The sequence below is a fragment of the Beauveria bassiana genome (assembly GCF_000280675.1).
Source record: "Beauveria bassiana ARSEF 2860 unplaced genomic scaffold BBA_S00008, whole genome shotgun sequence".
NCBI lineage: Eukaryota > Fungi > Ascomycota > Sordariomycetes > Hypocreales > Cordycipitaceae > Beauveria > Beauveria bassiana.
The window spans coordinates 1,012,254-1,039,347 of record NW_007930843.1 but is presented as its reverse complement, the minus strand read 5'-3'; the positions used below and the strand labels follow the sequence as shown (position 1 = coordinate 1,039,347).

The 27,094-nt window shown below is 50.0% G+C and overlaps 9 protein-coding genes across 9 annotated transcripts in view; 2 read left to right on the top strand and 7 right to left on the bottom strand.

The window, feature by feature from the left end:
• Positions 1-249: 249 nt before the first annotated feature.
• BBA_03953 (eukaryotic aspartyl protease) lies at positions 250-1,890 on the bottom strand (the record flags this gene model as incomplete). The annotated part of the gene is made up of 4 exons (XM_008599050.1): positions 250-521; positions 615-967; positions 1,036-1,324; positions 1,395-1,890. The coding sequence occupies 4 exons, from the start codon at positions 1,888-1,890 to the stop codon at positions 250-252; spliced, it is 1,410 nt and encodes a 469-aa protein (XP_008597272.1).
• A 1,807-nt stretch (positions 1,891-3,697) lies between these two features.
• BBA_03952 (glutathione-dependent formaldehyde-activating, GFA) lies at positions 3,698-4,392 on the bottom strand (the record flags this gene model as incomplete). Its single annotated transcript, XM_008599049.1, has 3 exons — positions 3,698-3,842; positions 3,894-4,131; positions 4,179-4,392. 3 exons carry the CDS (start codon positions 4,390-4,392, stop codon positions 3,698-3,700), a joined length of 597 nt encoding a protein of 198 aa, XP_008597271.1.
• Positions 4,393-7,421: 3,029 nt separating this feature from the next.
• BBA_03951 (peptidase S1 and S6, chymotrypsin/Hap) lies at positions 7,422-8,849 on the top strand (the record flags this gene model as incomplete). Its single annotated transcript, XM_008599048.1, has 1 exon — positions 7,422-8,849. One exon carries the CDS (start codon positions 7,422-7,424, stop codon positions 8,847-8,849), a length of 1,428 nt encoding a protein of 475 aa, XP_008597270.1.
• Positions 8,850-9,177: 328 nt separating this feature from the next.
• BBA_03950 (Beta-lactamase-type transpeptidase) lies at positions 9,178-11,130 on the bottom strand (the record flags this gene model as incomplete). The annotated part of the gene is made up of 4 exons (XM_008599047.1): positions 9,178-10,036; positions 10,111-10,345; positions 10,394-10,543; positions 10,617-11,130. The coding sequence occupies 4 exons, from the start codon at positions 11,128-11,130 to the stop codon at positions 9,178-9,180; spliced, it is 1,758 nt and encodes a 585-aa protein (XP_008597269.1).
• Positions 11,131-12,075: 945 nt separating this feature from the next.
• BBA_03949 (hydroxyacylglutathione hydrolase) lies at positions 12,076-14,415 on the bottom strand (the record flags this gene model as incomplete). Its single annotated transcript, XM_008599046.1, has 1 exon — positions 12,076-14,415. The coding sequence occupies one exon, from the start codon at positions 14,413-14,415 to the stop codon at positions 12,076-12,078; it is 2,340 nt and encodes a 779-aa protein (XP_008597268.1).
• A 2,684-nt stretch (positions 14,416-17,099) lies between these two features.
• BBA_03948 (uncharacterized protein) lies at positions 17,100-17,474 on the bottom strand (the record flags this gene model as incomplete). Its single annotated transcript, XM_008599045.1, has 3 exons — positions 17,100-17,144; positions 17,199-17,206; positions 17,351-17,474. 3 exons carry the CDS (start codon positions 17,472-17,474, stop codon positions 17,100-17,102), a joined length of 177 nt encoding a protein of 58 aa, XP_008597267.1.
• Positions 17,475-17,681: 207 nt separating this feature from the next.
• Positions 17,682-20,519, bottom strand: BBA_03947 (uncharacterized protein; the record flags this gene model as incomplete). Its single annotated transcript, XM_008599044.1, has 3 exons — positions 17,682-20,145; positions 20,213-20,350; positions 20,404-20,519. 3 exons carry the CDS (start codon positions 20,517-20,519, stop codon positions 17,682-17,684), a joined length of 2,718 nt encoding a protein of 905 aa, XP_008597266.1.
• Positions 20,520-22,784: 2,265 nt separating this feature from the next.
• On the top strand, positions 22,785-25,122 carry BBA_03946 (glycosyl hydrolase family 2; the record flags this gene model as incomplete). The annotated part of the gene is made up of 7 exons (XM_008599043.1): positions 22,785-23,329; positions 23,381-23,559; positions 23,618-24,024; positions 24,076-24,258; positions 24,419-24,562; positions 24,639-24,769; positions 24,837-25,122. 7 exons carry the CDS (start codon positions 22,785-22,787, stop codon positions 25,120-25,122), a joined length of 1,875 nt encoding a protein of 624 aa, XP_008597265.1.
• A 622-nt stretch (positions 25,123-25,744) lies between these two features.
• Positions 25,745-27,094, bottom strand: part of BBA_03945 (glucosidase II beta subunit-like protein) — a gene marked incomplete at both ends in the record, with an annotated part of 4,300 nt that continues 2,950 nt past the window's right edge. The window contains 5 exons of the mRNA XM_008599042.1: positions 25,745-25,972; positions 26,047-26,205; positions 26,267-26,404; positions 26,467-26,908; positions 26,965-27,061. Coding sequence (XP_008597264.1) covers positions 25,745-25,972; positions 26,047-26,205; positions 26,267-26,404; positions 26,467-26,908; positions 26,965-27,061 — 1,064 coding nt within the window. The remainder of the gene's footprint in view (positions 25,973-26,046; positions 26,206-26,266; positions 26,405-26,466; positions 26,909-26,964; positions 27,062-27,094) is intronic.

Below are 27,094 nucleotides of genomic sequence, written 5' to 3'. Positions count from 1 at the left end.
ATAGGATAATTATTGACAACACGAATATAATTTTTTAACCTGCATGATAATTATCGTCAGTGCAACCAACAGAAGCATCACGATTGGCATTGTCCGACGATACGTCATCACAAGTCTCCACTTCGGACAAAAGGTCATGACTGTTCTCGCCCCTTTCCTCAGACATCAAATTCTCTATGAAGCGTCGGCGTCCGTCGTTCAAAACCCATCGCCAAGCCTTCCCAGTCTTCTCACTCTGGTTGTGACTTTTTACGCCTCATCCTTATGAATGCGGGGATCGATAAGCGCCGTGAGCTCCTCTACGGTCAGACCCGCAATACTATCCATCGCGCTCGCGCTGGGCTTCTCAGCGGCGGCCGGCTCCTCGCTGCACTTGCCCTTGATGACATCGGTCGGCATCTTGCCGTCAATGGCAACGACGCTTGAGCCACAGTCGGCGCCGCGGCCGACGTAGATGGAGTCACCATCCGGGTCATGCAGAACGAACGAGCGGCGGAAAAAGTGCCCGCCAATGAACAAGTCTACGCATTCAAGTCAGCCCTCGTCAAATAGATTCAGGATTCAGCCTCGGGGTTGTCAAGGAGCAATGGCGGGTGAGGGGGAGGAGGACGTACCAGATGGCACTCTGCTCTTCTGAATAGCGAGGATGCAGTTTTTGCCACTGTCAACCTTTTGAAGCAACATGTCGCTAAGGGGCACCGATACCCTGGTACTGTTGGTCAATCTAAAATCGAGCGACGCACCGGCGTCGACAACGTCGCAGGCTACTTTCAGAGGACCTGACGAGGGCTTTGCTTGGAGTTTTGCCTCCACTATCTCAAAAAGGTCCTTCTTCAAAACCAGAGCGGGCGATCCAGAGTCGATGCACATGGTCAAATCCCTTGATGCCGTTTCCTTGTTCAGGACGACCTCACTGCTACCGCAACTGCTGGCCTTGAAGGAAACAGACTGGATCGAAACAATAGAACTATTGACCGTATAAGTGAGATATAGGGACAAGAAAAAAAAGAGAAAACACGCAATGATTGGACGTACTGTCTCCATTTATTCGGAAGGATGGGGAGCTTCTCGAGAGGTCCGGAAAACTTGCTCGTGTCGTAGCCACCAAATGTAAGCAGACCTTGGCCATTCTCGCGCAACGCCATGCCAAACGCACGGGTCTTGGTAATCTTCTTGTCTAGAAGCATCTGGGGAACAAAGTCGGTACTGTCTTTGCTATGGGGAGGGGCGGGGAGGAGGCCCATGACACCGATGGTGCGTCCCAAGGTAGTATGGGGGCTGGTCATATTGCCAATTCCAAAGGCCAGTTGGCCCAGGGACTTGCCTAAACGTTGCTTGTCAGCCCCATCACATCTCAAGAAGAAGAAACCAGAGAATTAAAACCTCATCCTTACCGCCAAGAGAGACTTCGTCACTGAACATATTCAACTGAACTCTTTCACGCGTGCCATAAGCGCATCCCGATTCCATCTTCAGATCCTGCTTCGAGGTGCTCGCGTTTCTGTCAAAGTAAACCGACTCGACATCCGTGCCGCCGTCGGTTGGGGTTGCGCCAGGCACCCACAGCTGGTAAGATCCGGTGTCGGGCTCAACGAGGACCTTTTGGGGCGGGGTGCCGAGCTCTATGGTCATGCCCAGGACCATGGCTGGCCAAACACCACCATAATTGACATTGTCAAGGCCGGCGGGCACTTGACGCTTGGTTGTCGCGGTGCCGGTCGCCCCATTGCCGCCCTTGAGCAGCTCTTCTTTGTGGGCGATGGTAAAGAAGGGAAATTGAAAGACGCCGTCCTGCACGACCGGTCCGGCAGCACCGTCTTGACGAGCAGCAGGAGGTGCCGCCACTGCTTGGCCAGCCAGCAGGCAGAGAGAGGTCGCAGAAACGCGCATCGTCTTCAGAGCCGAAACTGTCGTAAAGTTTGGGTTTGAAACCTGAACAGTATGAGGAGAAGCTCAGATGATGGCGCGATTGATGTTTGATGGTTGAGGTCGTTTTAAGGCGGGACTACACTGCCTTTCTAGGCCTGCACCAGCTTTAATGGCTGGCTGGAGACGATGCTCTCGCATTTAAACTGACAACATTGCAACGACGCACTGACTCTTTGGACGAGGCAACGTCACGCACAGCTTCTCTTCCCTCAGTCATGCACCTCGACAAACAGGGTCTGCTTTATGCCCATCATCTCCTTGGGAATCCCCATTACTCCTCCCCGTTCCCTTGCCCCATTTGTTCTATTTTCCCCCAAACAGTAACTGGCCCCCGTCACCCGTTTGGCTTGTTTGCTGATCATGACAGCCGAACCGCCCATCTCGCGCAAGGTCTCTCGCACACAAGGTCGAGTGTTCTCTACCGAATAACTAATAATAACCCTTGTATACTTGGACAGGTTCTACTGGACTCGATGCAGTGGCCACTATTTATTTAGCGACCGCCTCCTTCTGCACCTTCTAGAAGCTTGCAAAGTTACACACGCCCTGCCCTTCTCTCTCCGTACGCAGCATAGATTGACTCATGCTCGCGCAAATCTCGACTCAGCTAAATTTAGCCCGAATTAAGGTGGATATTTGACTATTGCAATTTATTATCTGCACCATCTAATAAGTCCATTATATTACATAAGAATAATCAAGTGGCTCTGGTTTAGCCTCTTTGAATGATAAACTGCTGGAACTTACTGAGTGATATAGGTAGCACGCGGGTAACAAAGAAAATAGCCGATAACGAGAGTGCCAAAGTTTAGCTGCCTATATCTAAATAATTCTTAATAAACCCTAGAAAATGTCTATCTAGCTAAAACAAAGACGAGATTAAAGTTTAGTGCCTAAACTATATCTTGTGTCTTTTATTAGTTTTTCTAAAATATTTTCTATTATTTACTATTCTTTGCACCTTTTATTAAGTAGTATGCGGACGCCTTGTAAGAATGGGCCAGCTCTTTTGTCACCCCCTTGGTAGGTACCAACAAGATTGAAGAATTACAGGGCTGTGAGAACCCATGTCTGCTAGCTCAGAACAGGGGTCAATTTTTGCAGAGAGAAAAGATACCAGACAGACATGTAGTACTTTCGCACGACACTTTGTATTTGAAAGAAAATCATGGTTGTTTTGCGTCTGTTGTTTTGTCCGTTTCATGTTGCCCTATCCTTTGGTGCTTAGAGCAACCGTTGCGCCACTGACAATTTCGTGCACATGGATCCGTGGAGCAAAAGATGTATATGCATCAATTAGCATAGCAAACACAGCTCAGAGCATTAAGAGGAATGCTTACAATTTGAATCAGAACGCCTTGAACTACTTAGAGATATTAACGAAATTCCCTCTTTCATATGGTAAGAAGTTGTCTCATTGCCTTATGCATTCCTTCGGAGCGACTCTTACGCTAATAAAGGCACTTTTTAGCCAAGACCCTGCCTGACTCGGCAACGTAGGCCAAGAAAACCTGACTATCGCTGACCTGACTAGCTGTGTTACGCCTAAGGTGATTACTAACGCTTGTTGTTACAGGTGGTGGTAAAGCTGATGTAAAAGCTTGATCCTTGCTAGCTAGTACTTGACTTGATTCTGGCTACCTACTTATAGCCGTGTACGGGCCACGTACGGTACGTACACCTGCGTAGTCAGAACAAGCCACTTGTAGGTCTAACAATAATAGTGTTACTAGTAAGTCCCTGCTGTTTCAAAGTATAGATTCTTGATTCATCTCTTGATCCTTTCTCGTTCCTCTTCCTTTATCTTCTCTGGTGGGCTGTCTTCGATCAACTCGCTGTCTTCATTGATTCCCGACCATTTTGGAAGGCCGTCTGGGACATCCATCACACGCTGCTGGTAGAACATGTGCAATCTAAGTAGTCAGCTTGGAGATGATTAAATAAAACAGATTCTGCATGCGTACCTCGGCTTAAAATTCTCTCTTTCCTTGTCAGACTTGAAATGTATCAGAGAGGGAAAGAGCAGAATCATGTTCCGCCCTTCGTCCATGATTGGGGAATGGCAGTAATTGCAGCGAACTTTGCACGGTAATTTGTATTCGACTGTCTTTTCGGTAGGATCGTACCACTCTAGGCAGTGGTGGCCCTTGATGAAGTTGATGTCATCTTTGTGGAAAATGGCGGCCCATTGGAAGGGTGCGGCTGCGGATGTCAGGACGATGATCAAATTTCAGGACCAGAGAACCTACCATGTTGAGTTTGGCAAGTCGTACAGTGGCAAAGCTTGCTGTCCAGGGGCTTTTCGCGACCTAATTGGTATTTTACTCGGCCGCAGTGGCAACTTGCCTCATATAGAGTGTGAAAGTTTTCATTGGGGAGGTGTACGCGGTAGGGGGGGCGAGTCTTCCATTGATCCTTGTCGGATGTAGACTCGGGGCATGTGTCGAAGTTCGAAGTACTCATAGTAGACCGTGAGAAATTGTCGGAGATGATGAAGGGTAGCAAGAAGCGATTGCAGGTGCGCAGCATCAGTTTTATTTATGTGATGAAGGTACAGCATGATTGGTCAAATAAAACGTGCTAAGCTATGTTTTAGCCCTAGGAGACAAAGAGTTCGGACGATATGCGGCATGGTTTCTAAGATGATGCGTAGATGACGCCGCGGTGCGGCATTGCTTATTACGGCGCTATCAAGCTTCAACGGCGAGAATCGCTATAATCTCGAGTATGAAAAATGTAGTTGAAGGGTTTTTCGATACTCGAGCTATTATTTACTACCTAAAGTCATGCGAAACAGAGTACCGGGCCAGGTACTACCACTTGCTCGGATAAGGGCTGTTCTCCCCACATCTTTGTAGAGCCGATCGCAGCAAGGTGCGGCAGCGTCGAGCCGAAAGCTGCGATGATAAATTGCACGTCATCTTCTTGGCTCGCCAATCGAACATGAAATTCCCGAGTGTGGGCCATAGTGCCGTAGAACAATTGCGACAATGATTGGCGGTAAAGGGATGCGAGTTGGAGAGGTGAGGGGGAAAGGTGCTTGCATGTTATGTCATCGGCCACGAGACTTGGTAATAAACTAGCGCACTGCCGCTTCGGCCGAATATGTCAAAAGCCGAGCGAGGAAAATGATGCTTTGCAACAATTATAGCAGTAGCAATGATCAATATATCTCAAGTAACTGTTTTACTCTCACGGCTAATTGTATGCCGGTCTCTGTTCTGACAAACTGACTTTTGCAAATTACAACTATCAGCCAGTGTTTTGCGAATAATGAATTTTAGGCTGAGCCCCTGACACAAACTCAGATGGATATGACAAGGTTAATGTAGGCCATGTCAGAGTCTATCTCATATCGTTCACATGCTTATAGACGCAGTTCTGTGCCAGGACGATACTACAGTCCTAACCATAAAGTAGGAAGACAGCCCAGCGCGACCAATTGGTACTCTTACAAGCCCTCATGAGTACGTGAAACCTGGCCTGGTTACCTTTTGAATATCATTTTACCAACTTTCCATGAACAGCATTCTGGTTCACATACAGAAAATCGATCCGACTCGCCAACCGCCCTTCCAGTCAGTATAACAGAAGGTATGTAGAAAGCAACAAAGGCCTTTTAGTGGTTTGTGAATTATTTTAAGCATGAATCTAGACGTAAGCAGTGCTGACTATAATATATGGCATATATATATAGAGAGAGAGAGAGGAGGGAGGGAGAGAGGGCAGCGGCGGATCAGGGTGCAGACTGTCGCACGATTCGGGCTACTCCGCAATATTGACGTATCAGTGAAGCATTAGTCCGCAGACTCCACGTCACATCCGCTTTGTAGAAGCGTAATAGGCTGAACAAAATCTTCCTCGGATGTTGAATACGTGTGCGGTTGCACTGAGCCGAGGTACTGTACGCGGACTTTTGAGAAGAAAATGATAGCAAGGGCAATAATTACACAGGGCCTGCACCGTACTATTAGTACGAGTGCCCACAGCTGTAGTTGGAGTATCCTTATAGCTTGGCAAAAACCAGCGAGATCCGAGTCAGCAGCCTTTCATTGATCAGGCTGTCATCTATACAAGCGCAACTAATTCACATGATTCTAAAATTATATTACCGCCGACATTAGTAAAGTATTGGAACGGCGAGAGCCGCATATTCATCAAGTAGCTCGCTATAAGCGGCTCTAGACGCGCTTCTTCGTGCTAAAAACGACAAATAAATCTTTCTAATCCCCCAATTAATAAAACGAGACCCGGCGAGAAGCGAAGCGAATAAATCCAACAGCGCGAACTCGAATGACGAGACTCTAATAGTAAAATTTTAAGAGTAGAGATTAGAAGGCGGGGCGGAAGAGCCGGGAGAACCTAGAGTAGGTGGAGTATTTTGCTATAGTAACAGCATGCTCTTCCCTATTAAACACTATTGACGAATAATATCCACCGAGAAGCAGAAAAAGGTTACACAGTAGATCGGCGTATATCCGTGGGGGTCGACTTGGGGTGTACTGACGGCGACGCCATGTTCACGCCGTAGGAGCAACAAGTGTCACTCTTTCACCACTACCACACCATTGCATCAATGCCCGATTATAGCTTATACCTGTCCTCTTTCTCGATAAAACGAGCTCATAGGAAGTCGTTGAATTTAGGCTCTACTCGGCATGATCGATTGTTAGAGTTGATATTTGTTGTGTTAAATACGTACCCATACTTGCTTAAGCAGTATTTACTCGACAGGCTTGCGGCCATCGTGTCTACGCGACTTTACAAAGAACGTTTCTTTTCTCCTGAATTATCAATGTTTCTAAGCTACAACAATCACAGTCCCATGTGAAATCTAACTTCTTGAGACTTGGCGTTTACTGCCCCCCAAATACGTTTCATGGACCCTTGTATCACATGAATATTTCTTGGAGGCTTGTAGGTGCCGATTACCTAAAGGACCAGGGGAGAGGGGGTCTTATACATCGCCCCGCGTTTTGGGATGTTGCGAGGACTTTGAAGTTTGCTATCACTAGTGTTGGAGAAGACCTACTGAAAATAATAGTCTCAGATAGTATGCATAAGACCGATTTGCGCAAGTATCTGCGGCTAGCTAGCAGCCGGGGATTGCCTCGGTACGAGACGATCCCCTGTAGTTGAATTGACTAACATAGCTAATATTAGGACCAATATTGAGTCATCCGACCTCATCCTGTGGGGTGGTAGCGCGAGAAGTACAGCAATTCTTTCGCGTCAGGGAAATCCGAGTAAATGTCTGTAAACTGCGTCTTGTTCATATGGCATCTACTGAAGTAAGAAGTAGCCATATCCTCGGAAGAGGTAAACAAAAAGTGTATATATAGTAAGAATACAGTATGAGCGTCTGTCTTCAACCTCATTCGAAATTTAGTTAACCACCCGCTCAAAAGGTTAACTTTCCCTATTGCAGACCTTTGTCAAACAGAAGCTTGCTGGCCAACACCAGCGAGGCAACGTCCTTTTTGCACGCAAGCATGAAACCAGCCTGGGGTGTCTCATTCGCCACGCTGGCAGCGCGGCACGTGTCTGCTCACCCGCTCGTCATTGACAAGGCTACATTTCAGCTCAACGGTGGTGATTTAAACGACATCCCGAATAGCATCAAGACGCAAAATGAGCTCCTGCGCTCCTACAGCTACAACACCCCTTGGCTCGCCGTCGGAGAGATTAGCGGCTGCACCGCGACGTGGCTGGGCGACAAGGACAACTGGAGCTATATCCTGACGGCCGCGCATTGTGCCGGGTATAAAGACGAGGTTACAAGCGTGACCAAAACCTTCAAGGCATGGGATGGGCGCGTCATTGCCTCGGGCAAGGGCACCGCGTACGTGCCACCCCAGCGCATACACAAACCGAGCGGCATGGGCGGCGCCTCAACGGACCTTGCGATTCTAAAACTCCCTACCAAGGCGCAGATTGTGGGGAAGACGGGCCGTCCACTGGAGCAGCCGATCCTAAACGACGCCCTAGATGAAAAAGGCCGGGACGTCGTCTTTGTCGGCTACGGGGCCTGGGGCGTCGGCGGACTGGGAAGCGGGTCCTTTTGGCCGGCAAAAGGCGCGCGGCGGCTGTACGCGCGGGCCCGTATTGACGACATTTTTGAACTCGACCACGGTATCGGCGCGAGCTATGACAAGGCCGGCCCATCGGCGTCATGGGGCCGGGTGGGGCCGGGCGATAGTGGCTCAGCGTGGTGGCAGGTCCGTGACGGCCGGGCCGTCATCATCGCGGCGACCAACGGTGGCACCGGTTCCAAGTCAACGGGCGTGCGCGTCGCCAAGTATAAGTCCTGGATCCTAAGCAAGTACCCAGAAGCGCGGTTTTCGTCAGAGACGGGGCCGCGGGCCTGCATCGTCAGCACACAGACCAACGATAGGTACTGTATGTCGCCCGGGGACACGGCCGAATACGCGTTGCCAAAGTGGATTAGGGGACACACGGTACGCGTGGATGCCGGACCTGGCACGGCCGTGGAGCTGTGCGACATGGACAACCTCTCATACAACCGCGTCGCTGAATTCGTTGGAAGCGTCGAGAACGCGGCGCTCAAGGCCGTCAAGGCCAACAACGGCGAGACGCTCGACTTCTCGCGGCCGCATTCGATGCGGGTCGTGAGCAGTACGACCAATCTGGGGTGCATCACTGCACTCGCGACGGTAGACAGGTTTTGCATGCCGGCCGGGCAGAAAGCGCTGGCGCTTCCTGCGTGGATCATCCAGACCGAGGTGCAGGTGGAGGCAGTGGCGGGCGCGGCGGTCACATTATGCGACTTTGAGAACCTCTCATACAATCGTCTGGCAACATTTACCGGGTTCGTGCAGAATTGGGATCTGAAACGAGTCACGGCCGCGAACAAGGCGGTACTAGACTTTTCCCGCCCAAGGTCGATGAAGGTGTCTTGAAGAGTATTGCCAAGGGGCACAGTACTATTTATTTCAACTAGGGGTAAAGATGCATGTGATAGCTAACTTGTAATTATATTTTGCAAAAAAAATGTATTCATGACTGCTGAATGGATGACAGGCGCGACACCTAAGCAGCGTGAGTTGGGTCTCGAAAGACAAATTAGAGCTCCTCTCATAGCAATAAAATATCGCAATGTCGCAAATGTCCAGAAGACGCTGGAGGACCACCGGAAATACTATTAAAATTTCGTAAAATAAGCTGGGAGCGGAATTAAATTCCGTACCTTGATGAATCCAACTAGCCCTGGCCGCCTCCGATGCCTTTTCAAGGCCGCAAAATGCCTGTTCGTAAGAAGGGCGCCTCAAAGCCAACAACCTTGCCATTCTCATCCCTATAAAACAGGACCCTATCGATCGGCTGACCTCCATAATGGACCCAATCTCCGATGGCCCAAGTCATGCAATTCGCATGTTCCAGTCCAGCACCAGGTAGGTCCGAGCGTTCTCCATCAATCAACTCGGGCCATAGGAGCCACATTTCGCTCGTCAACGTCTCATGCTGTACTTTTGTTTGCTTGACCATGTCTGAAGGAAAGAGGCGTAATTTCGGCCCCACGGGAGAAGAGTATTGTCCCATAGTCAGATTCCACATGTCTGGTATCGATGCGAGCATGTCTGAGCCATTGAGGTGAAAAGAAGAGACGGTGAGTGAGTCTATATCTTGTTTGAAGGTGATGTTGGCTATAACGCTGCTATTTCCACCATTGCAGTTTCTGCCAAAGTTGCGTGCGTAGTCATGGTCGGCCTGCTTTCTGGATACCTCGTCTATGGCGGGAACAAATTGTGCAAGCATGGCGTCTGTGAGTAACGGCTGTGCGTTCATTGCGCCGGCCGACAGAACGATGAGCGCGATGCCGTATTCGTCAAGCACCGATATCTGACTGCGATACCCCAGAGCACCGCCATTTTTATCGTAGATTGTAATCGGATGAGGATGTTTAGGAACAAGGTCAGCTGGTCGGAAAATCTCCCACGGCATGCCAACTGCAGTAGATGTGCTCCCGCCAAATGCGTCTGGTTTGAGCCATTGCCGGGTTTGGGTCGGACTGAGACCCAGAGAGCGGGCGAGAAGTCTGTGCGTGAATTTCGATAGATCCGAAGTAGTAGAAACAAGACCACCTGAACTGCAATTCTCATATTTAGCATACACATGCTCTCTTGATATGATTGCTCATAGGCAACCGGCTGATATACTTACGGAGCACTATAGCCGAAATCTGTACCCCAGTTGCTTTCCACAGAGGGAATGACAGCTTTGTTATCACAACCAGGCGAAGGGAGAGTGTCCTTCATACCGAGATTCGTTGAGAACATTTCCTTTACCATCTGCGTATAGTTTTTGCCCGTTGCGGCCTCCAGTGCCATGGCCAAGACATTGAAGGCAGCGTTCGAGTAAGCAGGTCGCTCCATTGGTACTGTAATTGGACGTGCGCCTATCATGTGGCCGATAAAGTCTAGTCAAGCCATCAGCAATTGCTTACCAAAGACCGTTGGGCGAATTCTTCTACCTTGTTTGCTGCAGGCATTGTTGAGTCCGATGACTTCACACTGCGGGTAATCAGAGTCACCAATAGGCGGGAAGCCATGTGACAAGAAAAGATCTTTCAAGTAGTAATACTCGGAGAATCCATCTACCATTGCGGAATGTCAGTATGCAGCATATATATCAGTTAGGCTAATTTTTTTTTTCTTGAACTGGCTTACCATTTGCCGGCACTCCTGCAAGATGTGAAGCCAGCATCCGTAGCGTTATGCTTTGCCACTGCATTGTAGAACTGTTGTTTCCGAGCTCAGGCAAGAATTCTGTTACCGGATCATCGATATTCACATCGCTCATCAACAGAATGTAGACTGTCAAGACTTTACTTATAGATGCGATGAGATATTGCGAATCTCGGTCTATTTTCTTTGTGCCATTGACACTGGTTTTCGCCTGGTGGTGGAACTCCCAGATGGGGATGCCGGGGTCTGCCTGGTCGAGGGAGACGACGGCCAGCGAGAAGGACACATTTTCAACAGCCCATCCGGCTGCGATGCTGCCATTGATTGCATCATTGAGGGTGTTGGTGAGATTAGCGGCTGCTGATTCGAAAACGGGCGACTTTTGAAGAGAGGTTGGCTTTGGAAGAACAGGGCCATCGGGACGGCAGTTGAGAAGGGCCGTAACAAGTGACGGGAGCAAAGGGAAAGGTAAAAGAGATGTAAGATGTAGATGCATTTTTATGTGTATGGGTTCTCTAAGATGTTCAAAGAATTCGCTACTTGCAGTAGCATCAAATGGGAAAGGGTCCTTATATATATATAAATATATATGTATATCATTACGGACATGCTGACCGACGAAGCAGAAGTATCCTAGCAGAGCAGTTTAACGGGATTCCATGATTGAACAATTACGCTACGAGGGCGGTATCCAAGCTCTATAAACGATTAATACGGACCACCAGACCCCGCTGTAGATCGTCGGCGCCACTAGCGCTGGTGCTAGTTGGCGAACCGAGATACGAAAAACGAGATACGAAAGAGGAGATGTGTGATGGATATGATAATTATCCTTCCAAATATCCCAAAATTGCGTTCCAAGATATGCCTCCTTTGATTCAACTATGCCATAGCTTTCTTGCCGCAGCCTCCTTGCCGCTCTCGCAAATAAAAAGCTCGTAACCCCCCTCTCCATCACAGGATGTGGCCGTGGAAAGCCGTGAACAGTGGCGCCGGGCCGCTATTTTGTCTCCTCCCGCGACGGTGTCGATTGTTTCCCTGTATTAGTCCAGTAGCAAAGCCGAAACAAGCGTGGCGTGGCGTAGTTATTTCCGACATTGCGTCCTCGGCCGCCCGATACATAGGTGGCGTGTGCTGCAGCGTCTCGCGTGCTACGTGTTGCAGTTGATGGGCAACTTTGCCACGATAGAGATCATTTTATCAGCATTTATTACTTGATGTAGGCAGACCACGCAGCCTGTCTGCTCCTAGCCCACAATCGCATCGAATTAGTCGTATCCCAGCAGAGCCTTTGTGCAACTAGCTTTGGGAGGCTAGTGAAGAAAAAAATATGGAATGAAATCAGTAATATATTCAATGGCCGGTCAAAAATTAGATGCCCAGCATAGTGATAACCGTGATACCTTTCGCTAGGTAGATGGAAGAAGCACTGTTGGATCATCTACGCGCAATTCTTGTCTGACCACTCCCTCACAACCCCTAGAATATGGGACTGGAAATCGTCCCTCTTTTGCGTCGAGGCAAAAGAATCAACGAGTATCTGCACGATGCTCGCGGCATACTCCTCCACCTCTTCTTTCGATGGCCGATTGGAGGACACGGCGTCGTTTTCGCCGCCAATGTTGCCCACCACAGCACCGAGGTCCTCCGCCCGGGCAATTTTCCCGACGGCACACATGGCCATGTCGATGCCGAGGGCGTAGACGTCGTTCATGCAAGCAAGTGTAGACTTGGAATAGTCAATGGCATGCTTGCGAATGTCAATGACGTGACCCAGAGCTGCGCCTCTTTTCATTTCGCGCAGAGAATAGATGAAGTGGCTTTCCTTGTTGTTCATGGCGCGCGCAGCGGACATGACACCGCGATAGGATGGCAGGTTTTCCGAGTACAGATGAAGCAGCTTCTTGCCACTGGAAAAGTACCCAAGAGCATTGTCGCTGAATCTGTCGCTCGAGACGAGCGACAGTCCCATATCAATGTGGTGCTGGCCCATTTTCTCAGAAAATGACTTGTCGCCGATGGCAGCAGGCAGCTGCTGGACCAGAATGCCGTACTTGGAAGCCAATTGGCACAGTGTAGGACTTTTCGCATCCTCGGCATCCTTTTTCTCAAAGTAAGGAATGACATGCTCCTGTAGCAGCTCATTCTCAAAGAAGCCAAGTTCGGGAAAGTCGGACAGCTCACCACCCTTTTGCTTCTCCGGCTCGGCGGCGGCCGAGGACACCAGGAACAAATAAGGTACGTGGCCAGCGTGAATCAGCTCAGGCACTAGCTTGCTGGCCATGAGGTGGGAGACCAAGCTTCCACCGACAAAAATGGCGGCATGCAAATGCATAGAAAACGGCTCACCAGTCAGCGACTGGGCAATGCGAGACGCGTGTGCAGCCACACGATCAGTGGCACTGACGTAGAAATGGGTGCCTCTGGTGAGTGAGCCCATGACGTAGAGGCCTTTGGACGACGCTTGTAGACTCTGGAAATCGACGACAACTCCGCCGGCGGCGTGCGGCGTCAATAGCCCCTTGTGCACGGCAGATTGCACCAAGGGAGAGTTGATGCGATGGGTGTGGCATTCCTGACCGGTAGCCTCAATCACATAACAGGTCTCAATGACACCCGCAGAGGTCTCGGCTTTGAACATGCCATCCCAATAGATTGTATCTCCTCGGACGACTTGAAGCTGAGAGTTTTGAAGCAGTTTCAGGACACGCTTGGCGTTCTTTATCGGCATGGCATGACGGTATGTCATCCAAGTACTGTTGAACTTTTCCATGAATAGCTTCTGGCTCGTTGAAGAAAGAGAGTTCCAATATCTCTCAATGACGGGAGCAGTGCCGTTCAGGATAGATTGCCAGCGGACTCTTTGCTCCTGGGCAGCCATCAAATCCGCCTCAAGCTGCTCCATAGGGCAGTCCCTTTCCAGCATCCAACTCCAGTCGCCGTTGGTGGCCATGGAAATCTCGTCCATCAAGGAGCTCGTAAGCCGCAAGAGACTCTCGTCGGGGTTGCCCTCGACCTGCCGCGCAAGTTCGTGCAGGGCATACCGACGCGGGTTGGGAACCGGGTCGCCCTGTACTCTGGGCAGCTTGCCGCTGCGGGACATGAAAGTGATGGCGCCTTGGTGGCCATTCTCTGACAGGTACAGCGCGGCGTCAACGGCGGAGAGCCTTGAACCAACGACGAGAACGTGTGCAGTGGGGGGGATCGACTTGAGCTGGGTTGTAGGCCAAGGGTTGGGGAAGTAGCCAGCCTTGCCAAGCAGATGCGAGTTTGCTGACCCGGTAAAATTCCCCAGAGCAAGGACGACGGAGTGTGCAGTGAGAGTGGTCTGGTTGTCGAGCGTAATTTTATATGCCGTATCCCCAGCCTTGTCAATATCTGTTGCACTGGCTTGGATGGCTGTAATGGTGAGGCCAAGAACACGAGCCTCCTCTATGGCTGTGATCCAGCGTTCTTGGAGATATTTCCCGTAGTCGACACGAGATGGAAAGGGTCCATCTTCCAGGCTCTCGCGCCACTGTGTGTAGTCTCGCGGGTTCCCGTGGTAAATTCCCATGGTGTCGGAATGCATGTTCAGGATCGTTCCGTGACAATCAGTTGAAAATGCAAGACCGGGGCCCAGCACATCTCTCGTCTCGATAATGACAATCTCGCCGAGGCATCTCCCCTTCTTCGCTTGTTCGATAAGGTGTAGAACAACAGCAACGCCGCCTGCGCCGCCGCCAATAATCGCCACATCTGACTGCGTGGCGGATAATTGTTGTGCTAGCTCTTTCCCCATAGTGATGGATGAAAAGAATATTATAGGACAATGTGTCTTGATAAGAGGACTTGCGATTTGAGTGGTTGGATAAGCTCTACTTATATGCTCACTGGCCAAGGCTGTCATCTCTAGGCGCCGACTATGACAAACTTGTTTCCCCGTAATAAGCAATCAAATGCTACGTATGGATTCAAAACTTGGGACAGGTCCGTTTACCGCATTGCAACGTCAACATCAGCTCATCCCTTTTAGCAATCTTGTTGCCCATCTCTTCATCGAGCCAGAAACAAGGCTCAGCGGCCGATTCCATTACTGCGGCTTATGTCTACCGCATTGAACATCTGATCCAGACTCGGTAAAGCGTACGCAGATACCTTGCAAGCTCTTGCAATTTTGATCCTTCGTTTTCGATGACCGGGGCTCTAAAACAGTTCAGATCCTACCGAAGGTACCTGAATCCCGAATTATGTCCTAGACTAAAGAACCGTGGCAATTGTGCCGCCACGGCGGCGTAAGCTTTTCCACTAGCTTAATATTCTATTTCACATGCTACTGTATTTAGATGTATACGTCTCTAAATAAAGTAGCTCCTCATCGAGCAGGTGTTTTTCTTAAAATAGTGCCGAATCCTGACGCTACCGCCAGGTGAAACTGATTTAGGATTAAATCACATAAAATATACACAAACGCCCAATAGAAAGCCCTTGCGACCTAACCGCCGTACTCTGGGGCCTTTTCTCCGTCGTTCGCTTAGCAGGAATTCCTTCATGCAGGGCCGAAGTCCGGTCCTACGCAGCCTCAACTCACAGGTGGGGCGTAAGCCCTGCTAAATATACCATATTACTATTCTAATTCGTGGATATTAATAATATAATACATTAGCTATACTATGGTATGTAATTTCGTTTGCACTCTCAAAGTCTCGGCTTTTGCCTTTGCTCTTCTGGCAGCTCTTGAGGGGTGTGGGCAGCTCCGCCTCAACACGACTACAATGTTTAGACCCAGCAGAAGGATTTGACCAGCATGCAAAAATTGGTGGATGCTCGAGCTCATGATTGGGCATGGTGTATTTGATTGTGCGTAACCCCTTCTCTTCCACGGATGGGATGGTTGGATGGCTGCATGAGACTCGGTGGGATTGTATAAATGTCGAGCTACTTCTCTTTTTTTAGGTGATTCTTGTATCCACACAGCAAGACGGCTCTTTCACATGTGGCAAACAGAGCCGTGGAGTCTGGCATGCAGGGTCATTTATTACGCTGCGTGGCTCCTATGCCCCGATTCCTACGCGGGGAGCGTATGCGAGCAAACTGCCTCTGCAGTTGACACTGTGTCCCAATAAAACATGTGCCTTCAGCTGCATCTATTTAAAGCCTCGAAGCAAGACAGACGGTGCTTTCGGCCAGCCGGCTTGGATCGAGTTCTCGGCAGGGCGAGCCGACCTGACTGGCTCATCTCAAGTTGTGGCTCGGAAGCACCACCCGGAACACTCTTGATTTTATTTTTATTCCTATTTTTATTTTATTTTCCATGCTCCAAAATTCCACCCCAATAGGTCTTGGTAGCGGAGCCGCGCTAAAGAGATTTTCCTGGGCGACGACGATCCCCGAGGCCCAGTGCCAAGTGGCCATTTTGCTCTGCTAAAGTCGGGGGTTTGGCCTGTACATCCGATCAACGCATTCAGATCCGCAAGCATCGAGTACATGGTTATCATATTCGTCACCCTGGACACGAAGCTAAATAAGATGCCGGCTCCACCATGGCTCTTTTGACCAGATCAAGCTGACACATGTACCCCAAACTTTTGCTGCTTTTGGCGCCGAATTGTGACCTGTAATTGTAAGATTGAGTAGTAACAGTAACAGGAAGGAAGGTTTCCCTTGCTGACCCCTCCGAGCCTGCTGTCCTCTTTACCTGTTGCGTTGAGTTTCCGCTCACTAGGCTGTGGCAATGCGCCTCTCACGTAAGCTTGCATTCATTAGCTGTTCCGTGGTATGTTGGTGAGTAGCTTGCCTTTCTGGCCAGTATCAGATTTTCGTGCCACCACGCCGCTCTATAATTTTTATGAGAAGACGATATTCTTTCCATATTTACGTAAAGTTGAGGAGCGTTTTCGATGGTATCAACGAGAATTTCCAGCAGGTCTCTTAACCAGGGCTAGTGGCGCTCACCAGACGCAGTGTCAAGTCCTCATCAGAACAAATATATATAGGCGCTAGCATTCTCTGCCTCTGATGAACTTGATCTAGAAGTCATCTCTCTCTCTCTCTCTCTCTCTTTTCTTTTTTTTTTTTTTTTTTTTTTTTTTTTAGAGTCTAGAATATACAGTATAGAGTGAGCTATGTATGTACAGTGGGTTGACAATAATTCGGTACAGTTTACCATATAATTTGGCTAACAAACCGTACGGAATTTGTGTCTCCCCACTATATATAGTGAGATTCTGACAGACGTTTCACTTCACCTACGATCCCCCCACAATAGCATAATTAGGCATGGAATTACCACAGACAAGTATCTTCTCAGGCATCTATTCTCGTGCCGTGACGATGGACAATTATTGGCTGAGTACGCCCGCATTTGACGGCGCAAAAGATCACGCTCGAGGGAACATTTGTATAAACACTTGTTTGTATGTTACATTGCACAGTTGAATTCTTGCGAGCACATCAAGTTTACACCAATCGGAATAGCCGTTGATGCTAGCTCATAGCAGTTGGTACTTGGTACAGTGGGGTTGTAACCACCTACAGTGGGTATCAAAAAGTGACGGTAAAAGTGGATTTTACGCCTAAACGTACGGAGTATACTTTTTAAAGTAATATAATACTTGTATCTACTGTAAAAGACCTTAGCCACAGTGCTCGGGGGTATTGAAATTCTTATAAAACTTGTCCATGCTAGTGAGCCCGGTGCATCGTTGTGATATGGAGGTTTAATGTTAAGTACTTACTCGGAAATGACCCTGTAGTTTCTTTTCCTCTCGGAAAGTTGGCACTTGACCACCTAGCCCGCATGTCGGCATCTTGCACCACAGTACTGGCCCCAACTGGGACAAAACGCTGGGCATTCGCCATTGTTAGCCAACCAATGTACTTTTACAGTAATTACAGTAATTAGGCACTGTACATGTCGTATACGATATTTTGCACTATTTATGAAACTGACTGGATAACATGGCAAAAGCCTTCTATTAATCCTATATACTGCCTTCTCCCATCTGCCCGTTAACAAGCGTCACCTAGTCGCCCTTGTTTCCATACATGCTTAGCCAAGGAAACTCATCATTTACCCGGCGTGCACCACAGCGGCCTGCCAATGTCGCTCGCCATAGTTCCAACCGGGCATGTAGTAAAGAGTCCCTGGCACTCTGGCGTCAAGCGTATCCTCTGTGCCCTCTCCATGGAGTCCACACTAGTAGCATACAATCTCCCTCCAGCATCCATGCGACCCCCAGGCTTGGGGCTTTGGCAGTCGCCAAACTCGCATTTACCCCCCTTCCTGCCCTGCACACACTGACACGGGGCGGGCGTTTCCAGCCGCTCAATGACGTGCCGAATAGCCTTCTTCACCTCTGCCTCGTACAGCGGCAGAGGCATGCTCCTGGCGCGGTCAATCTCCTCGGTGATGCGTCTTGTATTGCTAGACCAGTCCGGAATCGTGATGCCAAAGATGGGCGTGGGCGTCGTCGCCGCCTTGAGCCAATCGTCGAGAAATTTCTTCTTAAACTCGCGCTCCAGCTTGGCCGTGTGGTTGAGCGCAATCGCCTCGAGCTTCGTCTGCAGCTGAAACTTGCTCTCCGCAATCGTCGAGCAAATCTGCCGCTTCAGCTCGGGCCGCGCGTGCGCCGGCATGGTCGCGTTCTCCAAGACCTGGTGCGCGGCGTGCAAGTCGCCCGTGAGCTGCGACGCCTGGTAGAGCGTCAGGATCTTGTACGTCGACAGCTGCGTAGTGGCGTTGGCCACAAACTCGTCCGACTTGAGGTGCTTGATGAGCCGCTTCACGTTGTCGAGCCAGCCCTCGGCGCCCTTTTGCGCGAGGAGGTCCATGTCCCAGAGCCTGTCGCGCTCGTCCTCGGCCTGGATCCAGTTGCCGAGCTCTTCGCCGACCTGCATGACGAGGGCGATTTCCCAGAATCCCGTGACGAAGAGGGCGTCTTCGACAAAGCAGAGCGCCGTGTGGCCTGCGTCGACGTGGCCGTGTTCGATGCTATCCGCGAGCTGGACGGCGCAGCCAATGCCGGGCAGGATGGATGTCACGACCGCGGCTTTGTCTAGTACGCTGGCGTCGCCGGAAAAAACGTCGGCAACGGCTTTGCCGTATAGCGCGATTCCGGCCACGGCCAGCGCACCCTCGCCAAACTTGGCGGATAGGCCGGTGATTCTTTCCGTCCGGGATACCGGGTTGAACTCGGGCAGTCGCTCGTTGAGCTCCTTGTATAGCTGGTCGTGCTTGACCACGCTCTTGTAGTCGAATTCCTCGAGGAGGTTGTCGAAGCTCTCCTTGGATCTCTGCCGGGCGACGGCAATCAGCTCGCCCTCGTCGACTGGCTCGGCCTTGACGGGCTTTTCTTCACCCGTCGGGCGAGACTCGTCTGTCGAAACGTGCACGCAGTCGAAACCGCCAGCTCGTTGGCAGAGGATTTCCGGCTTTTCAGCCACAAACTTGAGTGCCGTCACCATTTCCCCAATCTCGGTCGCCATGGCCTTGGCCTCGTTGACGCCCTCCTGGAAGATGGAGTATTCTGCTTGAGTAATGTCCGCCTCGTCCTTGATGGCTGCATCAAGCGATGCTGCTTCCTTTCCGTTCATGCTCGTGAAGGACTCCTGGAGCGTGGCCCATACAGCTTGAGGGTTCTCTGCCAGCAGGTCGATGAATTCTTCCTGTTCGCCGCCGTCGAGCTGCCCTCGAACTTCTTCGAGTTTGGTGTGGGCTTTTTCGACGTCTGCCATCTCTTTTTCGGCTGTCTCGACGAGCTTGTTACTCTCGGCTGCGGCCTCCTGGGCCTCGGCAACCGCGGCAGCCCGGGTCGCTTCGTCGTCTAGCTTTTCCGCCGCCTCGGTCAGCTTGCTCTTTTGCGCCTCCACGGCCTTGGTCAGCTTCATCTTGCGAAGCTTGGCACTGGCCTTGCGGGCATTGGCGTACTGCTCGTACACCGTGTTAAAGTCGTCAAATTCGACCCATTCGGGGCGGCGTCTGTGAAAATGGCCGACGCCCTCGGCACATCTCTTTGAAACGGCGAGCGCCTCTTCTAGCGCCTTCGCCGCAGCGGGGGAATCGGCCTCGACGAGTTTTTCAGCGTCAGTGACGGCCTTGGTTGCCCTTTCCGTCAGGGAGGCGCTTCTTTCGCGCAGTGACTCCTTGGTGTAGACCTTGCTGCCGAGTATTCCCTCCCATTCATCATAGTCAACGCTCCAATACGAAGGCTCAGTTGGTTCAACCTTGGTGTCGAGCTTGCTTTCTACGTCGATGGGAGCGCCGTTTTGGTCGTGGGCAATCATGTCGTTGGGGATAAGCATCTGCAGGACATCATCCGACGCAGCACCTTGTAGCCTGGCCAGTTTCACGGTGCGGCTTGACTGCAGCCCGAGGTCCTCCATGTAGTACTCGAGCTGATCCCTGGAAATGGCAGCCTCTCTCTCCACCATTTTGTCATCTTCTCTGCCGGGTAGAGTCCAGTATTCCTCGGGAATCCAAGCCTTGGAGGTGGCCTTGAATGCGGCTTCGTCAGCGGTGACGACGAAGAGACTAGACACGACGTGAGTGAGGGTGCGACAGCAGGGTGCGACAGCAGGGTGGTGGGGGGGCGACAAACCTATCGCCATCACGTTGTATCGGGCTATTGCCCAAGTAGACTCCATCTCCAATGTGCGTGGCAAAGGTGTTGCGACTCTGGATGAGGGAGCCCGTCTTGGTGAGGAGGTCTTTCTCTTGCTGCTCCTTGTTAGCCCAACTGGCCGATGAGTTGAGACTGTATACAAAAGACGACATACCTGGCCCACGGACCTGAAGCCAAGGGTCATGCGGCCTGTCTCTCCCTCGACGCCTTCTCCAGCGGCAACCGACAGTCCGGCCTGAAAGCCAAGGACGTTGATGAGGAAAGCGGCAGTTTGGAGATTCATGATGCTAGGGAATCCTCAAAGGAGGCAACGCAAAGCAAAGAGATTTGTCCGATGGGAGCTGGTAACAAGAGGCAATGCTCTTTTGGCAAAAGTTTTCCGGCGCATGGCCGTATCTATAGTCGAGTCCATCGGTTCGGCAATGAAAAGTGTTTACCGCGATTTCCTCAACATCTCAACATATAGGGCTGAGTTCATCCTATGCAACACCGCGCATACGGCCCGCCCCCATTGTGGGGATTGGCCTGTGACAAATTAATTTACTGATATCAAGGCACAAAATTTTGAAATGTGGGCTACTGCTTATCCACCTCGAACGATATCGGACATACTTGATACACGTGTAAGTAGAAACACCAACTCGCTTTTCGAGTCATGGTTTATAGTCTCAAAAGTCTATATAAGCTGTTTTGATTGTTGTAAAGTCTATAAACGCGACTCGGACACAAATATTGTGGTTGAATATGATATATATTTGTATATATACATATTGATGACAAAAATTACATTTTATACAAGACAGATTTCAGTACAAGGCAAGCACATCTCAGCCTCGCTGCTTGCTTACCACCCTTGAATTAGAGGCATAAACTTCAGCTTAAAGTAGTATAGCTTGTGTCTAACATCCGACGGCTTTCCGATAACACGCATACATGAGTCAGGAACGTAGTATAAAGTATGCCACACCCTCGGTTAGTTCCGAGCCCTCGTCATACGTCATAAGGCCCATGCCGCCGCCTTCTCACACTAATTGGACAGTTTCTGTCTTCAAGTACGGATTAGTACCGTTCAGCTATACAACGCGTAGGGGACACCGATGGTCTTTTTGCCAAGACTGCACAGCCGAGTCATGGAGCAAGATGAAATACAGCCACGGCGACCATTGTCAGATGATTTAATTTGACTTGATGTGGAGTCTAGCCGACTCTAGCTGCCCTAGAATGCTGGAAGTAGGGAGACATGACGTCTGTACGCCTTGTTAGCCAATTATATGGCAAACCGAACAAGTGCTGCTTGGCAATAGGTCGCCTCAGGGCATTATACAACGAGGAAAAAAATCAAGCGACTCCACTAAATACGAGAATAAAGTTTTAAAATCATAAAGCCAAGATACAGCGTTATATAGTTACCCAGCATATAGTCCTTCCGGGTGCTTTCTAACCCCTTTAACTGCTATAAGGGGAGACTTAGGGTCACGAGATCTACACATATCGCGGTACTTTGTTAATATCGCGCTTATATAGTTTAATTAATAATATAATATGTCTATATATTTCCTTTTTTATATTACGCTTGTATATTTAAATTAATGATTAGAAAATCTATTTCTTTTTGTTTATATAGAAGCTGTAGACAAATTTAATAATAAAATAGCATCAATACTTGTTAGTAAATTAATAGAAGAGGCTATAATAAGGCGGGATGCCGATGTTCTGGCAGTGTTGCTCTGGCGGGGCCCTTGTTCTTGTGTAGGTAGTCCCGTCCCCAGCAGTACAGTGGGTGGAGGTAGGTAGCAGCAGGATTCGTACGAGTCAAAGACAGCACTGCAGAGGCATCTTATAAAAAAAAAGAAAAAAAAAAGAAAACAAGCATTATCCCGAAAAGAATACATGAATTCATAATCTATCTGTCTTTTGATCCACATCATCATTCATCAGAGAACCACATGACAATCATCTACTTGTTCACGTCTCCCATCTCCCTCCCGTTTTGTTTCCCCGCACGAAGCAGGCACCGACCCCGCAGTTACTACTCACTAGGTACTCACACAAAGCCACTAGCAAAATGCCGATCCCCCCGACATTCCGGTGCATGTCTTGGTTCCCCGCGAACCAAACTGAGCTCTTCCAAGACGTAATCACGAGGCTACCAGCAGAGCATCTTTTGGGCGAACCAATCACCACCAACCACAACTACAGTAGAGTCGCACCAGTGCACAACGCCGACATACGGCCGGCATAGACAGTGAGCGACTTGCAGCCAACGCCATGTAACGACTCCGTTGATGATCGCGCCAAGGTGAGGGGGAACGGGCGCACGGGGGGTACTGAGCACCTCGTGGTTCAGGTGCGGAATGCAAGTCTGCAAGTACGAAATTCGGCTACCGACAGCCCAAGTTCCAACCTAGAGGAATTCTTGCGGCCTGGCATTTGGATGCTTTGCCTATAAAAGGATGCTGCCCAAGCAAAAGCCCCCCTGGCTAGAGCCTTTGTCTCGCCAAATACTTCATGGCTCTGTGCACTTGACCGACTTCTAAAATCATCAAATATGCAGCTCCATCTCAACGTCTTGGGTAGTATACTTGCCATACTGCCCTCTGTGGCGTTGTCGGCGTCTCTCGACAAGCGTAGCCCTGTGCCGTACAAGGTGTTGACCCCTCCGCTCGACACTGATTGGACGTATAAAGTCGGGACGAATCCTTGGCCAGAACATCCGCGCCCTCTGCTGCATCGCGATAGTTGGCAGAGTCTAAATGGAATCTGGACCTACGAGAGCGCAGATGGCCGCCCCACCGCTGAAGCGCTCAGCAGCCCTCCCACGGGCCAGCTTGGCAAAGAAATCATGATACCATCTTGTGTTGAGAGCGGTCTCTCCGGCGTTCAGGAATACCCAGTCGCGCGCATGTGGTTCACCAGGACATTCAAGGTTTCCGACTCGTGGAAAGGCCAAAAAGTACTGCTCAATTTTGAAGCTGTCGACTACGAAGCCACCGTGTTTCTCAACGGCGTCAAAGTCGGCCACAACGTGGGCGGCTACTTTCGCTTCACACTAGACGTGACGGATCATGTCAAGTATGGCCAAGAAAATACTCTGTACGTTGAGTCCCGTAGACATTCAGAAATAATATACTCATATATTGCTAGGCTGGTGTTCGTGTACGATCCGACAGACATGGAGATGGGTCCCATTGGGAAACAAACCAGACGGCCTAGTCACATTTTCTACCGGTCCTGCTCCGGTATCTGGCAGCAGGTTTGGTTGGAACGTGTACCCCAAAACCATATCACTGGTCTTGATGTCACAGCTGATATGAATGGCAACGGTATGCCCACTTTCATTGCAGTACTACTGGCCTATGGGTCTATGTTAACAACCTCTAGTTGCTTTCACTGTTCACAGTTCGGGGAAGAACGGAACGGGTGTCAAGTTGAACCTCTTTGATAAGCATGGCAAACAGGTCGCCTTGTCTGTCGGCACCTCTGATACCGAAGTCAAATTTCGACTCAATTCTCCTAATCTTTGGTCTCCGTCTTCGCCGTATCTCTACAACATCACCGTTTCGATGGGCGATGATACCATTAGCAGCTACACGGCATTCCGCAGCATTGCCGTTGGCAATGTCCAGGGCATCAAAAGGCCTCTACTCAATGGAAAATTCACCTTTTTGGTCGGGACTTTGGATCAAGGCTACTGGCCCGATGGCTTGTATCTGCCTCCAAACCGCGAAGCCATGGTGTATGACTTGAAGATGCTCAAGAGCCTTGGTTTCAACACTGTGCGCAAACATGTATGTCTTTCCCTGATCCCTTTTGCATAACCCGTACTTATATCACCCAAGATAAAAGTAGAGCCGGATCTATTTTATCAAGCCTGCGATGAAATGGGTCTTGTCGTGATTCAGGATATGCCTAGTATGTCTGCTGACGGCAGAATGCCAAATGCCGACGAGCAAGCCGAGTTTCGCCGCCAGCTGGGAATCCTCATCAATGAGCACAAGAATTACCCATCAATTCTAATCTGGGTAAGCTCTATTTCTTTTTTTTTCTCTTGTTTTTTTTTTTTTCCTTTTCTTTCTTTGTTTTTCCTCTGCTACTGCGTGTCCTGCCTCCCTCTTTGGTTTCCTTTTTCTTGATCGCTCTCTTAAATCGTCACGTCCGCTAATGATGATTACCACCATCTAGGTCATCTACAACGAAGGCTGGGCCCAACTCAACAGGCCACCATACCCCGAAGACGAACTGACGAGTATGGTACGAAAATTGGACCCGACGAGATTGATTGATTCGGTCACGGGCTGGCACGACCACGGCTTTGGTGACTTTTCGGTATGTTCTCTTCACCCTATTCAATCTTGTCTGGTTTGATTGGATATCCCCGCCAGTCTGACTCATTACTGCATAGGATAACCACCACTACGCCAATCCCCAGTGCGGCAGCCCCTTTTCGTCTCTCCCAGGCGGCCCATACGACCCTAGCAGAATTGGCTTCCAAGGCGAATTCGGCGGTGTTGGACACAATGTCACCGCTGACCAGTGAGATTCAACCCCTCGTTCCTTTCTTCAAAAAAAAAAAAAACATGAGCTAAGATTTTCAATTTAGCTTGTGGAAGGTTCAAAAGGCCATTGATGAGATTCGCCAGACGTACGAGATGGATGAGAATCTAGAAGCGTACAACTATCGCACCGGTGTGTTGTTCGGGGAGCTCAAGGACCAGATTGAAATGTACGCCTGCAGTGGTGCCATCTACACGCAGACTACCGATGTTGAAGGCGAGCTCAACGGCCTGTATACATATGATCGCCGCATCCTTCGCCCAAATGTCAAGCAGTGGAGGCGGGATATTGGCCGTTTGTATGCTGCCGCACGTGGACGCGGCGGTGCCTGAGTCTGAGAGTCCTTGCATACATAATAGTTTCTTTGCCAACAATTTTCATATAGGTAATAATACAGTCAGTACTCCGTCCCCAGACTACTACTATATCAAATCCAAACACCAGTAGACTGAATGTGACTTGAAAGCAAACCTCTTCAGTTGGTGCCGCAGCAGGCGCGGTAGGTAGATAGCTACAGTGGGTAAAGGTAATTCAGAGCACCAATTCCCACGTACAATGCCGCTCGAAATTACCTGGAGGCACCGTTGCTGCCAGCGCTGACACACGAACCCTGTTGTAAAATCACCGCGCGATGCCGTCAAGTCTCTCAAATATGCCAAACGTTTTGGCATCACTCTGTCCATGAAGAATAGATGCCACCCATCCCGGATTGATTGTCATGTAGTCGGCGCCCGTTGGCTTATTCACAAATAACAGAAAAATGATTCGACTTGATGCATTTTTTCTTTCGGGACGAGCTTCGTTAAGGCAACATGCCGTATGTACCTGTATACTCAAAATGTACAGCGATCAACTAGCCATGCCGACACTTCAGGCCATGGAGGGAAACAGCGACGCCTGCAAGTGTACGTATTGCAAGTCTCCTTGAGCACAGTAATCGTTGCTCCTTGTTTTCTATTGCAAAAGTAGTGGCTGAGCCTCGGCTGCTTCATTTCCCGTCTCAGGGCCCCGGTCGGCTGAGTTGTTGCGCGTAGCAACGACGCCTGGCGGTTCTTGGTCCTCTTCTTGGTCTGCCAGTCCGTGCAAGTCCATACTTGTGCCGGCGCGGCTACATCTCTGAAATAGCAAGTCCATGTCTTCCAAAGCGCAGCCCTTGGTTTCGGGGTAGAGTAGCCATATTACCTGCCAAATGGAAAGGTCAGCGTTCATGATGATCATGTAGAAATCTGGAGGAGACATTAGCGGAAATCACAAACCGGTACGCAAATGGCATTGACGGCGAAGAAGAAAAAGTAGATTCCGCTGCCAAATTTGGCCACGCCCATGGGCCAGATCTGGGCAACAATGATGCTGCCGATGGAGCCACCAGACGCAGCGAAATTCAGTCCGCGGGCACGATACGTTGTTGGAAAGATCTAGCATACCAAGTTAGCGTCAGTCAGTCACTGGAATTCCAGCGTCGAGGTTATTGCGCACTTCCGAGCTATACACCCACGCCGCCGGTCCAAGTCCAAGGCTGTAGCCCATCGCGTATACAAAGATGAAGGCGATGCAGATGGCATCTGCCACAGTGCTAACATTTTTCGGGAATATTTGTGGCAGTGCGCCATTGATCTGGTTCAATTTGTTAGGGCCATATTGGCTCGAGGAGAAGCACCCCATCTTCTGCTACTCACCAGCATAGCGACAGCCATGACAACGCTTCCACCGGCAAGACACGCTTTTCTTCCAAATCGATCAATGATCCACATCTCAACGACAGTGAGGCCAATCTTTGCCGTCATTTCTACGGCGCCCGCCATGAGCGCGAGGCGTGTACCCAGCCCCAGAGCCTTTAGTAGAGTGGGAAGATAGTACTTGATGGCTGTGGCACCACACATTTGCGCCATGAACTGCAGAAGAAACGCGCGCCACATCCGAGCAAACAGGGGCTTCTCTCGGAACAGCGCGAGAGACTTGGCAAAGAAGGAATCTTGGCCCTGGCGGTAAGCCTCAATGTCACGGTTGATGGCATGCAGCTCATGCGCAATGTCTGCTGGCTCGTCAACATCCTCGCGCAGCCAGTGGAGGACTTTGCTCGCCTTTTCCATGTCACCAGTTTGAAGGAGCCATCTAGGTCTGGCTGGTCCGTTAGTGATAGTTCTTCTCGCGCGAATCGAACCGACGCAGCTCACGTTTCTGGTATATATGGCAGCATTGCGGCAAAGATGAGTGCTGGAAGGAGCTGGACGAGAATGAGCATCCTCCAGCCCCAGTACTGACCAGCAGTGCCTTTCCAAAACGTAACAAAAAAGCCAGCCCTTA